The sequence below is a fragment of the Equus caballus genome, chromosome 2 (genome assembly GCF_041296265.1).
Source record: "Equus caballus isolate H_3958 breed thoroughbred chromosome 2, TB-T2T, whole genome shotgun sequence".
NCBI classification, from domain to species: Eukaryota; Metazoa; Chordata; class Mammalia; order Perissodactyla; family Equidae; genus Equus; species Equus caballus.
Window position 1 is genome coordinate 32106573 of NC_091685.1, and position 13725 is coordinate 32120297.

Below are 13725 nucleotides of genomic sequence, written 5' to 3' on the forward strand. Positions count from 1 at the left end.
CTTCCTGCTCATCGATAAGGCCGCACGGGCGCCTTCCCCAAATGTCTGAGTTATTGATGCCAGTGGACACAGTTGGGCTCTGCTCTGCCTCTGATGCCATCACCCCGGCTCCCGCTGCTGTCCCCTTCCTCCTGGAGCAGAGGTGGGTCCTCAGCACCCTAATGTAACTATGGAAGATGCTCGCACCATCTTCCCTTCCCCAGCCCACAGCATCCAGGTCTCTCAATGGAGCCCTGGGTCCCAAGGAAGTTGTTCCCATGAAATGCTCCTTCCTCATATCTTCCTCCTCCAGGAGGTGACTTTCTTCCACAAGAGAACATGAGGCAAGGGCAATCGGGACATCTGGAAGAGAAAATTTGGGGCTTGAGGGGGTGCTTCCTAGCGGAGCATGGGCGCAGGAGTTGGACAAGCCTGGGTTCTGATTCAGCCGCCCACAAAGTTGACTATGGGCAAGTTGAGCTCTCTAAGACTCAGCCTCCCCCTGTATAAAATGAGGGCTTGAACCCACCTCCTGGGACAGGTGAGAAGACCAGAGAGGAAGAGATGTATGGGATGCATACAGGAGGCACACAGCATAAGGCTGCTCCTTCCTCACCAGGAGATGCCAAGGTTGTAGGGATGGAAAAAACAAGAGACAAAGGCAAAGATGAGGCAGAATTTATTCTCATTGTGGGCAAGTTCAAGACTCAGGATGGAGATCACAGAGAGACAGATCTCTGGGATCCTGAGGGGCAACTCATGCCAGGGGCAGGGGCCACACTTTGGCAAGTGCCAGGCCCCCTGTGTTCCCCCGACCGTGAGGATCCAGAGCCCAGGAACTGGGTGAGAGTGGGGTGGGGGTGGGAGGAAAACAGGGTCCTCCCCGGATCGTGTCCTGACCATGTTTCCGACTTCCATAGGAAGGAAGAGCAGCTTGGCTATATAGTAATATAATATATAGAGGTGCAGAGAGCTGGCCGCGGCCCCTGGGCGGGGCTGAGATCCCCCCAAATTATTGCAGGAAGGAGAGGGGGGCTCAGTGCTGGTGTCTCCGCGGAACAGCTGTGCTGGCTACGGGGAGGGTGGGGCAAGGGGTGGGGGCTGGGCTGGCCCTCCCTCGGGGCGGCAGGGGGCACCCGGCATCCTGCCCGGTGGGGTTCCTTGGACCCTGCCTGCCAAGCCTCCCCTGGGATGGGGCTTTCTCACCCTGGTGACTTTTATGTGCTTTGACGACCATTTTTGCATTGTCAAGAGTGAGGAAAAAATATTCTGACATGGTACAAAAAAGATATTTACATACCCTGGTGGGCCGTAAGGGGGAGGGTCAGTCTCTGACTGGGGGGCTTCCCAAGCCCCTTTGCACCCATAGCTGTCCATGTGGGATGTTGCAGGGGAAAGAACCCTGGGCTGGGAGGCAGAGGCCTCAGCTCGGAAACTTGGCCGCCATGTGACCTTGGACAAGGCACACTGCTCTCTCAGCCTCCATCTCCCCAGATGGCACAGCAGAGGTGGATTTGGGGCTGAAAAGCTAGGATGTGATGTCATGTCCCTGACCCCAGGAGTGGGGCTGTGGGGGAGGTTAGGGCTGGGCAATGAGGCTGGCAGAGGGACGTCCAAGTGAGGAGCCCTGGGCCGTGGAAGGGCATCAGAGACTAGGGGGAAGGTGGTGGCCCCTGGCCCCTGGCCCGGCAGCCCGGTGCAGCTGAGGGCATCTTATGACCTTGGCGATGCCTCCTCAGAAGGCGGCCAGAGGGCTGGCCGGGAACCCTGTTTTCCTGTTGAAGCAGCGGTGGGAGGCAGGTGGAGGCTGCAGGTGGCCCCCCTGCCAGCTAGAAGGAGGGCTCAGACCTGAGATAGAGCCGGGGGTGGGCTCACCCGGGCGGAGACAAAGGTGGGCCTGGTGCTGGTTTGGTTCAGAAGTGGCCCCTGGCTCGGCCTCCACGCATGGGGGGAGGGGGCGTGAGCCTCTCCCAGGCCCTGCAGGTGCTGGGACCCGGGCCTGCATTCCATGGGCAGCGCCACAGGGAGTTCTCTGCCCACAGGCTTGTAACACGCATCCTCCTTCACGACATGCCACTCACGGTCACGCACATGTGCCCCCAGTCTTCATGGATAAGCATGCGCAGCATAACTGGCACACATCCATGCTGGGACCTGACCGATGGACATGCACACACACACACACACACACACACATGTTCACACAGGTCACCACGACCTCGTGAGAACACACCCCTACAGCACAAGAGCACACAAACACACAGGCACACACACACGCACACAGAGGCAGGGTGTGGGCTCGGTGGTGCTGAGGTCCCAGCGTCTGGGAAGGCGAGGGCCCTCTGCCCTGGGGCGGGTGTCCCGGCCACACTGGGCACCCAAGGCCCCTTTGCAGGCAGCCTGACCCCTGATCACTCCACATCCTGCCATGGAGCCCTTGGCCTCCTGGCACCTGAGAGGAGGGACAGAGGCCTGGGGCTGTCTCGACCACTGGTCAGCCGTGCAAGTCCTCCTGGACCTGGAGCTGGCCTGGGTGCTGCCCAGGCCCCACTGGCCTTGGGTTAGAGGTGCCGGCGGGGCCCCTGGGTGCTGGTCAGCTGGGCCCTCATGGTCTGGATGCTGCCCAGGATCTTCTTCTGGTGGCCCATGAGGGTGATGCCCAGGGCACGCACATCCCTGTGGGGGAAGCAGGGTGCTGACCAGGTTGGCCTGGGGGGCATACCCATCCCCCGAAGCTGCCAAATCCTCAGCGGCTCTGCCTCTGGCCCTCTGCCCTCTCCCCCAGCCCCACCCCCTGGGGACCACCTCCACCCTCCCACTCACTGAGCGTTCATACGCAGCACCATGCCCAGAGAGGAGTAGCCACCAGCAGCAAAGTGGTCCCGGTAGCGGCCCATGCGGATGGAGTCCAGCCAGTCCCCCACGGTGAGGCCCCCGCTGCCCCCTCGGAGGTCAAAGCAGCTCCGGGCAAAGGCGGGGGGCGGGCACCTGAGGCACAGGGGCCCTTGGTGAGTGGCCTGCCAGGCCTTTGCCTTCCTTGGGGACACTGGGCATAGCCACCCTCAGCCTCCATCCGGGCTCAGCAGTGGGCAAGGGGTATGAGGGCCGGGATCCCAGGCCTGGAAGGAGAGGGCCAAGGAAGGCCCAGGCAGGCAGGAGTCAGGCGCCCAGGCAGGGATCAGGGGCCCAGGCAGGGGTCAGGGGTCTAGGATGGACAGGGGTCCAGGGCCCAGGCTGGGTCTGGTCCAGGGGTCAGGGTCTGGACTAAGCCCGGGCCTTATCTGGGGCAATGCTGGGAAGGCAGCCGGGCTTGGGCAGAGCTGGGGTGGGCGCCAGGCACCTGCTGACAGTGGCCGTGGCCCTGAGAGTCTCAGGGCTCCGGATGAGGGCATCGAGGACACTGAGGATCTGGGAAAAGCGAGGCCGCTGGGCCCGGTCCTTGTGCCAACAGTCGAGCATGAGCTGGTGCAGGGCGCGGGGGCAGCCCATGGGTGCAGGCAGGCGGTACCCCTCCTCCACAGAGCTGATGACCTGGGGAGCGGGGCATGGCGCTGGGCTGGAGGCTGTCGCCCCTCCAAGGCCCCCCCAACCCCCGTCTCTGCCCAGCCAGGGCCCCGAGCTCACGTCACGGTTGGTCATGTTCCAGTAGGGCCTCTCCCCGTAGGCCAGCACCTCCCACATGACCACACCAAAACTCCACACGTCGCTGGCCGAGGAGAAGGTCCGGAAGGCGATGGCCTCAGGGGCCGTCCAGCGGATGGGGATCTTCCCGCCCTGCGATGGACGTGGGTCTGTGAGGGCTCCTCCGCAGCCCGAGCCAGGGAGCGGAGCACCAGGGTCCTGCTCCCACCCTCCAGGGCCTGTTCTGATGGGGAGAGCGGCTCACGAGCTGCCGTGAGCACAAACGGGAGGACGCTTGTGAAGCCCGGCACAGCGGACGCTCAGGAAAGGGCCAGCAGCCGATGCGCCAGCCAGCACAGAGTGCGGGAATGGGCCAATGGCTCCTGACTCCTCCTCCTTTTCCTTCTTCTTCTTCTTTTTTTTTTTTTTTTGAGGAAGATTAGCCCTGAGCTAACATCTGCTGCCAATCCTCCTCTTTTTGCTGAGGAAGACTGGCCCTGAGCTAACATCCATGCCCATCTTCCTCTACTTTCTATGTAGGATGCCTGCCACTGCATGGCTTGCCAAGTGGTGCCATGTCTGCAACCGGGATCCGAACCGGTGAACCCCGGGCCGCCGAGAAGCGGAACATGCGCACTTAACCCCTGCGCCACCCGGCTGGCCCCCTTCCTCTTCTTCTTCCTTTTTTTTTGGTCACAAAATCCTTTCTCTAAGTGAAACCTTATTCAGAGGGTCAGTGGGTGAGCTCCACAGGGAAGGTTCCGGTTGAGGCAGGCGGTGAAGCCAGAGCCCCGTCCACTCGGCCGCCCCCTGTAAGGCAGCTCCCAGGCACCTCCAGAGAAGCCCAAGTCTCCACGGAACACGTGTTGAAAACACTGGTTTTTACCCAACCTTAGAGACAGATGTGGAATCGACCTGATTCAGAGAGATGCCAATTCTCCCCAAATCTCCCGCGAGTGAGTGACGGTGGGGACCAGCCCTGGTGTCTCCCCAGGTGACGGAGGGAAGGCAGGAAAGGTGGCTCCCAGTCCCCAGAGGGGACATTGAGGTGCAGAGCAGAGGGAGGGCTCGCCCCAGGTGGAAGGCAGCCTAGAAACGGCCAGCTTCACTCGACGACCTGGGGGAGCCCTCCCGCGCCCTCCCTGGGCCCATCGGAAGGTGGAGCGGGCTGCGCACCGTGGTGGTGTAGGCGGCGTCGGGATCGTCCTCCAGCACCCGCGAGAGCCCGAAGTCGGACACCTTGCAGACCAGGTTGCCGTCCACCAGGACGTTGCGGGCGGCCAGGTCGCGGTGCACGTAGCCCAGGTCGGAGAGATAGCGCATGCCGGCGGCCACGCCTCTGAGCATGCCCACCAGCTGCATGACGGTGAACTGCCCATCGTGGGTCTGCGGGGGACACGGCTCGGCTTCAGCAAGGCTCCGAGCAGCCCGCAAAGTGTCTCACTCGTAGGAAGCAGGGTTCTGCTCACGGTCGGGCTCACGGCCTCGTTTACACTCGGAGCAACCCTGAGAGGCAGGTGGGGCAGCGATGGCTGCTCATCCATTTTGCAGAAGGACAAATGGGGGCTCAGAGAGGTTAAGCCCTGTGCCTAAGAGCACCCAGCGAATAAAAGGCAGGGCGGGGGCTGGGAATCCAGTGATTTCTGCCACACCCACCATGCCTCCCAGCTGCGGAGGCCCTGGGTCCCCACAGAGCACCCCCTTAGCCTGTGTGCAGGGCAGCGGGACCCGTGCAGCAGGGCAACTCTAACGGGATGGGGGCTGAGAGGCAGTCTGATTGGCTGATCCTTAGGACCCCCTACACCTGATCCCCCTCCCCAGGGCTGTCGGGTCCAAGCTCTGGGGGTGTTGGAGGCCTGCCACTGTCTCCCAGCGCCCGGACTGAATGGCCCTCCCCGAGCCCACGTGAAAGGGGGCGGGGCACGCACCCTCAGGAAGGCGTCCAGGGAACCATTCTCCATGTACTCCGTCACGATCATTGCCAGGCGGCCTGGGGAGGGGATGGGGCGTGGGTGGCTCTTGGGGGATCAGGCCTGCTATATCAGAGACCCCAGGAACACGCCCCCTGATGAGCTGCCAGGAGCTGGGCGAGTACTGAGGGCCCCAGGGAGCCTGGGTTTCTCCCCCCACCTGAATCACCCAGGGACCTGAGCCGGGGGTACGGGCAGAGCAGGGTGGTCTAGGGAGGGCCCCAGAGGCCCATGCTGGACAGGAGGGGCCCTCAGGTGAGGCTGCCCTCGCCTGGCACCTACCACGGGTGACGACACCTTCAAGGCGGATGATATTGGGGTGGTCAAACTGCCCCATGATGGATGCCTCACTCAGAAAGTCCCGCCGCTGTCTCTCTGTGTAGCCGGCTTTGAGGGCCTTGATGGCCACGGACACGTCCTGCTGCCCCGGCACCCGCAGCCATCCGTAGCAGACTTCCCCGGATTCTCCTGTGGACCCCGAGTGGGGCAGGCCGGGGAGGGTGGTGGGTCCCTCCTCCCCTTGCCCTGAACCCCCCCAGCCTCACACACCCATGCCAGGCTCCTCCGCTCCCCTCTCCCGCTGCCTGGGAAGCCCCTCTGTGATGGCCCCAGCCCCACCGCCCAGGAAGCTCACCAGAGCCGATGATCTTCTCAATGTGGATCCTGGAGGCCTCGATCTCTCGGGTGAAACTGCGGCCCGCCCGGCCCGGCTCCTCATAGGTGTGGGGTTCCGCACAGAGCTGGGGCTCCGGGATCTTCCCCGGGGGGTGGTGCAGGGGCAGGAAGACGGGTGGGGGTGCTGAGGGGCCAGGAGAGAAGGGCTGTCAGCTGGGTTCCCGGGCCTGGGAAGGGTCTGGGGTGGGGTGAGGCGTGTCTCTGGGAATCTCAGGATATGGTGGCAAACAGTAGGCGCCCAATAAGAGTTCGCCAAATGAAAGTAGGGTCTCTATGAAGTAGCCGTGGGGTCTCTAGGGGACTTTGGGGTCTCCAGTGAGTTCTGAGCGTGTCTGTCATTTTCTAGGGTCACTTCTAGAGTCCTTAAGATCGTTCCAAATTGTTTTGAGGTAGGAATGTGGCAAAAAAGGTTTCATCACAAGTGCCAAGGTAGATGGACTGGGAGTGGCTCTCTAGAAGACCGTGTGACGCTGGATCCTCGGGCTGCATTCAGGCTCAGCGGGCATCAGTACCACGACCGATACTACTGTCTCCACGGGCAAAGTGGGTGTGGAGGCAGACATCCCCATATTTGCCTCATTTTCAGAGCTTTGCCGGGTCCTTAAAAAGCTCTCTGTAGCAGGGGTTCTTGTCCAAGATTGTATGACTCCCCCCGAGAAGACTGTCTGCAAAATTGTGTGTGAGTGCACACATCAGGGCATTCCCCGGGAGAAGGTCTCCAGCATCCTCAGTGGGGTCTGTGAACCCAGGAAAGGTGAACAGCTCTGGGGTCTCCAGTCTTGTGACATCCTGGGGTCCATCTCTCGGGCTCTGGTCTTTTCTGTGGGCACCTTGCTCCTTCCTACCTCTGCCATCCCCAGACCAGCAGTGGCCCCACCGTGACCTCCTCTTTGCCCCCAGATGCCGGGGCCCCCGCACTCACCCTGCCCAGCAGTGGCCCCGCCGTGACCTCCTCTTTGCCCCCAGATGCCGGGGCCCCGCACTCACCCTGCCCGTTCTGATAGCGCATCTTCTCCTCGTCTGAGTCCTGGAAGGCCTTGCTGTAGCCGCAGTGCCTGGGGAGGAGGGGCACGGTTCTCCCCGAGGCCAGACCGCCCCTCGCCCCAGCCCTGACCCCACGCAGGGACAAGTCAGCACCCCTCCCTTCTACTCCTCTCCCCCTTCAGGTCAGCGCCTGCCACCCCAGCACCTGCCCCTGCAGGGGGAGTCCTCGCTCTCAGGCTCTCAACCCAGCTGAGCTGCGACATCCTTGACATTTACAGACACTTACAATTTACAAAGTCTGTGGCATCATTAGCCCTGTTTTACAGGAGACCATCCCTGGTGGAGGGGTTAGGAGATGAGGCTTCTGATGCCAAGCCTGCTGTGTGACATTGACAAACCCCTTCCCTTCCCTGGGCCTTAGTTTCTCCATCTATTGGATGATCCTTCATTCTCGCCATCTGGGATCCTAAGCCTGCACTGAGCCAGTATCCCAGGCCCTCCTCCCTCTGGAACGGAGCAGGGGAGGGGAGAGTGACCCAGAGCATGGTCTTTGGCTGTGACAGACCTGGGCTCCTGTCCCAGTTCTGGCTTCTATCTGGCTGAAGCAGCCTAACCTCTCTGATCCCCAATATGCTCACCTGCAAAAAGAGGTCAGAATCTCTGCATCCCTGGAGTGTCATTAGGATTAAATGAGATGGAGGTGGTGATGCTCGAAGGAGACCGAGCAGGGCTGGCTGGTGGATGGATGTGGCTGAGAGAGTCAAGGAGGACAACTGGGTTTGGGGCTTGAGTAACCCCAGGAATGGTGGGGCTGTGTCCTAAGATGAGGGGCCTGTGGGGTGTGTGGCTTTGGGGGGCTGTTTACTAAAACACATCCGAGTGGACACAGGAGTGGGTGGCTGCATCTCAGGGAGAGGTGTGTGGTGGTGCCATACATTTGGGGATGTCAGCATGAAGGTGGGATTCAAAGCCCTGGACCCTGATGAGGCCGCTCAGGAAAGGTGGACCCGAGTACACAGGGAAGAGAGGCAGGTCCCCGAGCCTCCCTGGGTTGTCTAGAGAGCAGGGGCTGACAGAGACGGAGAAGGACAGGCCAGACAGGCGGATGGGAAGTGGGGCCAGGCGGGGCATGGAAGGCAAGAGAAAAGTGTCCGAGGAGGAGGAAGGAAGAGCAGGTGGATGTGTGAGTGAGCCCTGCCCCAGGCACAGGGCGGGGGCAGGCGGGTGACACAGCGCTCCAGAGGAGAGCCCCGGGGCTGGGGCCGGACCACCCACCTCTTCTTGCAGATGAGCAGGAGCAGAAGCACCACCAGGCCTGTGATGAGCGTCAGGCAGATCCAGACAATGGTCCGCGTGTCGTAGCGGGGTCCTGCGGGGGACACCAGATCAAGGGCAGCCGCTCAGCTGTGAGCCAGCCCAGGGCCAGCACACAGGCACCCCCTCCTCTGCCCCCAGCCCCCTCTCTACTGAGCCTGTCCTTCAAGCCCCTGCTGCCCCAGGCTTCCTGGCTTCCCAACCCGGTGTCATCACTTCCTGAGACTGTGTGACCTGGGGAGAGTCACTGGACTTCTCTGAGCCTCAGTTTTCTCATCTGTAATGTGAATCAGAAAACGCCTGGCCTGCCTGTTATCCCAACAGTAACAAAGCTGAGTGTGCCGAGAGCTCAGTTCAGTCTCCGTGGCCGCTCCCCACACCCATCCAGGGAGGTCCCAGTATTAGCTCAGTTTTCAGATGAGAAAACGGAGGCTCAGAGAACTCAAGGAATTTGCTCAAGGTCACACAGGACATGGGATGGAGTGGGGCAGGATTCCCACCTGGGCAGTCTCCACATGGTGTCAGACCGAGGAGCACCTGAGACCCACAAGCCACGGGTGCCAGGGGAGCAGGGTCGAGAACACAGCCTGGAACCCTCTATCAGAGGGTGCCCAAGGATAGAAGACCTCATTGGCTGGAGATGGGGCCGGGGTTCTCAAGCTGGAACGCACCTCAGAATCCCGCTGCAGGCTTGATAAACCTAAACTGCTGCCCCCCCCCCACCCAGGGCCTCTGATTCAGAAGGTCTGGGGTGGGCCTGAGAATCAGCATTTCTGGGAGCTCCCGGGTGAGGCCGAGGCTGCTGGTCCTGGAACACACTGAGAACCTCTGTTCGGAGGCCGGGGGCGGGATGATCCTGGGGAAGGGGCACGGAATTTGTCCCTAGAATGTCCGCGTTCAAATCCTGCTTTGCTGGGTAACCTCGGGCAATTCACTTTACTGCTCTGACCCTCATTTTCCTTGTCTGCAAAATGGGGCTGTGGGTAATGCCAACTCGATAGAGGGTCTCTGGGACGGTTATGAGGTTGTCCTCATGATACCTGCAAGTCACACTGACACTCAGCAAAAGCCAGCGGCTGACACGCTGTTCCCAGCTCTGCCACATCAGGCAAGTACCTTTCCTTCTCTGAGCCTTGGTTTTTCTCCTGTAAATATGCTGATCCACCACAGGCGCCAGCTCAGATAGCACAGTTCCCCTTCTCTGACCACCAGGGCCCTGGCACCCGGCCCTGCCCAGCTCCCGCGGCCTCCCCGCTCCTGGCACTCACGGGGTTTCCCGGTCTCCACCTCCATGGCCTGGCTGAAGCGGCCGCAGCCTGCAGAGGTGCGGGCTCGGACCTGGAACACGTAGCGGGTGCCCGGCTTGAGGCCCGAGACGGTGGCCCTGGTGGTGACAGCCTTGAGGGTGGAGTAGCTTTGCATCTCCTTGTCCTGCCATGGGAGGGCGGTCAGCCAAGGCCTGCCCACCTGGCCCCCACCTCGCTCCCGCCCCGCAGTACCTTCTCATAGTACTTGATCTCGTATTCCAGGATGATGCCATTGGGCTGCTCGGGCTCCTGCCACAGCAGCGAGACACTGGTCTGCCCCGCCCGCTCCTGGCGGATCACCACCACCTGGGACGGGGCTAGGGAAGGAGGCCGCGCAGTCAGACAGGCAACCATGGGGACTGGCCTCTGTCCCCCTTCCCAGGGCCCTGAACAGGGATCCCAGCTCGGGCCATGCTCCGTCTTGCCGACTGTCCTGCCCCCGCCCAGGAGAGCCAGCACCCTCCACTCCTCCTGCAAAATCACTGGCCACTGCCTTGGTCAGTCACCGGGGGTCGGCACAGCCTGGCTCTGGTCTGAGATGCTGGGGTTGGCTTGACCCAGATGAGGCCTGGCAGCCCCAGCTTCACTGCCTCCTCCTCCTCTCTGGCCAGGCCCATCCACGGGAAGCATGCTGGACCACACCCGCCCCATTAAGCAGCTGCTCTTGTCCACCCTGGGCCCCATCACCTGAGGTCTCTAGCTCCACGTCTCCCACCCCCAGCCCAGGGCCCCGTGTGGGGCAGGCTGTCAGGAGAGGCTGAGGAAGGAGGAAGCAGAGGAGACGGGACAGGGAGGATGGAAAGAACTACACTCTCACTGCCTGGGTTTCGGGGGTAGGACTCTGGACATTTAGGGAAGGGACTGAGCTGAGCCGGGGGCCCATCTGAGCTCATGTATTCTCGTGTCACACTAGGCCACCCATTCGCCCCCTCACTCACTCACTGATGCATCCATTCCCTCCCTCCCTCCTGCGTTCAGTGCAATGATCCACCACCCCCCCCACCCCCCAGAGAGAGACCCAGGCAAAGGCAAACTGAGGAACCGCCCGCAGGACGCCCTCCTCCTGGCCCCCTCCAGCCCGCAGCCCTCCTCTTTCCCCTGCCCAACCCGAGTTCTACTCTCTGCCCCACACCTCCCGTGTCCCTGCAGGCAGGGACTGCACACAGTAGGTGCCCCAATAAGTGTTGCTGGATGACTTCGACATGAAAAATTAACAAGTAATTCCACAGTTAAGCTGGAGGGGGTGGCGCAGGGGAGATCCCACAGCCTGGGAATCAGGTCTGGGTTCACAACAGGCCCTTCCCTTCATGCCTGGGACCATGACTGTCCCTGGGTGGCAGTCTCCCATCCAGAAGGTGAAGGTAGCAGGCACCACGTGCCAGGAGGAGGTGAGGATCAGATACAACCATCTATGTGAGCAGCACACACCAGGGCCAGGGATATGTGGGTGCCTCTTAAAAACCCCAAAATTTCCAAGGCAAGAGGTGCTGTGACACAGGGGCAGACAGAGGGAGACCGGGCTCAGAGGCAGGAGGGAAACAGGGCACCTGAGAGGGCTCCAAGGAGCAGGTGGTTGGGGGGAAGCGGTGGGGGGGGGGGGTGGGGGCAAGTGGTCTCTGAGGGCGGAGGCACCGGTTTTGCTCAGGGCTGCTGTCTGCCCCAGGCACCCAGCTCCCCCTAGTGTATCCTGAATGCCACATGCCGGGCACTGGGCTGGGACCCGGGGACACTGCAGTGACCAGGACAGCCCTCAAGGAGCTTATGGTCTAGTAAGAGAGACGGAAAGTAAATAAGAAAACAAGTCAACACGTAAATACAGGTTGGTTAAGAGCCCTGAAGAATGACGAGGGTGCTGCGATGGAGAGGACCATACAGACACAGGGGGCCGGGAGGGAAATGGGCCATTTCAGCTGGGGTGGTCAGGGTGGGCCTCCCTGAGGCGGGGTGACAGCTGAACTGAGGACTGAAGGAGCCACTCACGGGAACGTCCCAGGGAGGAGCGGGTCCCTCCAATGGAGAAGCAAGGCCAAGGCCCGGGGTGGGGAAGGGCTTGGTGCGTTCAAGGATGGGGACCGGTGGCCAGTGTGGCTGGAAGGGAGGGAGCCAGGCAAGAGTGGATGGGGTGAGGCTGCAGAGGCGGGCAGGGTGGGTCCCGTGGGTCCCCCCAGCCCCGGGAGGGTCTGAACTGTGTCAGCTGAGGATGGAGCTTTAAACGACTCACGGAGGACCTGATCTCACTTACATTTTTAAAGCTCATTCCGGATGTGGTGTGAGAAGGAGTCAGGGGGCAAAGTGGGAGGGGCGCCTGTGGTTGTCCAGGCAATACGTGATGGGGACGTGAACGGTGCGATGGACTGAACTGTGTCCCCCTGCAAATCCATATACTGAAGCCCTATCCCCCAATGTGACAGTGTTTGGAGCTGGAGCCCTAGAGAGGTGATCAGGTTCAGATGAGGTCGTGAGGGTGGGGCTCTCCCGGTGGGATGAGTGCGTTTCAAAGAAGAGAAGCCAGAGAGTTCTCTCTCTCTCTCTGCCATGTGAGGACCCGGGGAGAAAGCAGCTGACCACATGCCAGGAGGAGAGTTCTCACCAGGAACCACAGCGGCCAGCACCTTGGTCTTGGCCAGCCAGCCGCTAGAACTGTGAGCAGAAAACCTCTGTGGTTTAAGCCCCCGTCTGCGGTACTTTGTTACAGCAACCCAAGCTAAGACAGACGCGGGGTGGGTACCGAGTGTGGAGGTGGTGATGCTTGAGGCAGACCGAGCAGGGCTGGCTGGTGGATGGATGTGGCTGAGAGAGTCAAGGAGGACAACTGGGTTTGAGGCTTGAGTAACCCCAGGAATGGTGGGGTCGTGTCCTGATATGGGGGGCCTGTGGGAGGTGCAGGTTTGGGGGGCTGTTCATCTAAAAGACATCCGAGTGGACAGAGGAGCAGGTGGCTGCATCTCGGGGAGAGGTCTGTGGTGGTGCCGTTCATTTGGGGATGTCAGCACGAAGGTGGGATTCAAAGTCCCGGACCCTGATGAGGCCACTCAGGAAAGGTGGACCCGAGTACACAGGGAAGAGAGGCGGGTCCTCCAGCATCTTGAGGTTGCCTAGAGAGCAGGGGCTGACAGACATGGAGAAGGACAGGCCAGACCGGCAGACGGGAAGCGCGGGCAGGCGGGGCATGGAAGGCAAGAGAAAAGCGTCCAAGGAGGAGGAGGAAGAGCAGGGAGAAGTGCCCACTGGACGTGGCCACGTGGGCATGTTGACGTTCTGTGGACAGGCAGCGGGGGAAGATGCCAGACTGGAGCTGCATGGAGAGGCCCACAGAGGAGAGGATGCAGACGTGGTGAGCACAGACAGCTCTTTGGGGCGTGTTCATGTGAAGAGAAATGGGCGGGGGGCTGGAAGGGAGAGTGGGTTCAGGGAGGGTCTCTTTATAATGACGGAGCACAGCGACTGGTGTCTGAATGCTGCTGGGTTCTCTGCTCCACCCTCCCCCTGGCCAGCCAGCCACCTGCCTCAGTCACCCTAGGAAGTAGGTGAGGCAGTGCCCTGAACACCGGGCACACAGGTCCACTCCTCACGGTGTCCCCATCAACGAGGACAGAGATGGGACTCAGCGGGTGCCCCACGCCTGCTGGCCGGATGAATCTCCTGAGTGGATGGAGCCCTGGCATCGGGGCGGGAGAGCCCTGGGCTCAGAGGTGGGAGGCCTGCGTCACTTGGGAGTGAGACAGACCTGGGTTCGAATCCTGGCTCTGCCACTTCCTATGCGGTGACACTGGGTGGCTCTCTGCGCCTCAGTTTCCTCCTCTGTGACATGGTGGGAATAGTGTCTGCTGGGCCAGGCCTGCGTGGTGTGGGGAGGAGACGGAGGTGAGGAGCTG

At 61.4% G+C, this 13725-nt stretch overlaps 1 protein-coding gene across 2 annotated transcripts in view; it reads right to left on the reverse strand.

The window, feature by feature from the left end:
* Positions 1-641: 641 nt before the first annotated feature.
* Positions 642-13725, reverse strand: part of EPHA8 (EPH receptor A8) — a 36740-nt gene continuing 23656 nt past the window's right edge. Inside the window, exons 6-17 of one of the 2 annotated variants that reach the window (XM_023635545.2) lie at positions 10043-10167; positions 9812-9974; positions 8505-8598; positions 7233-7300; positions 6205-6369; positions 5853-6038; positions 5529-5590; positions 4777-4986; positions 3604-3753; positions 3320-3510; positions 2803-2967; positions 642-2655 (exon numbers count right to left, since the gene is read on the reverse strand). In XM_023635545.2, the coding sequence (XP_023491313.2) occupies positions 2541-2655; positions 2803-2967; positions 3320-3510; positions 3604-3753; positions 4777-4986; positions 5529-5590; positions 5853-6038; positions 6205-6369; positions 7233-7300; positions 8505-8598; positions 9812-9974; positions 10043-10167 (1694 nt within the window). In that variant the 3' untranslated portion in view covers positions 642-2540. Of the gene's footprint in view, positions 2656-2802; positions 2968-3319; positions 3511-3603; positions 3754-4776; positions 4987-5528; positions 5591-5852; positions 6039-6204; positions 6370-7232; positions 7301-8504; positions 8599-9811; positions 9975-10042; positions 10168-13577; positions 13689-13725 lie in introns of those variants that run through there. The other variant, XR_011432604.1, reaches the window with a different exon arrangement.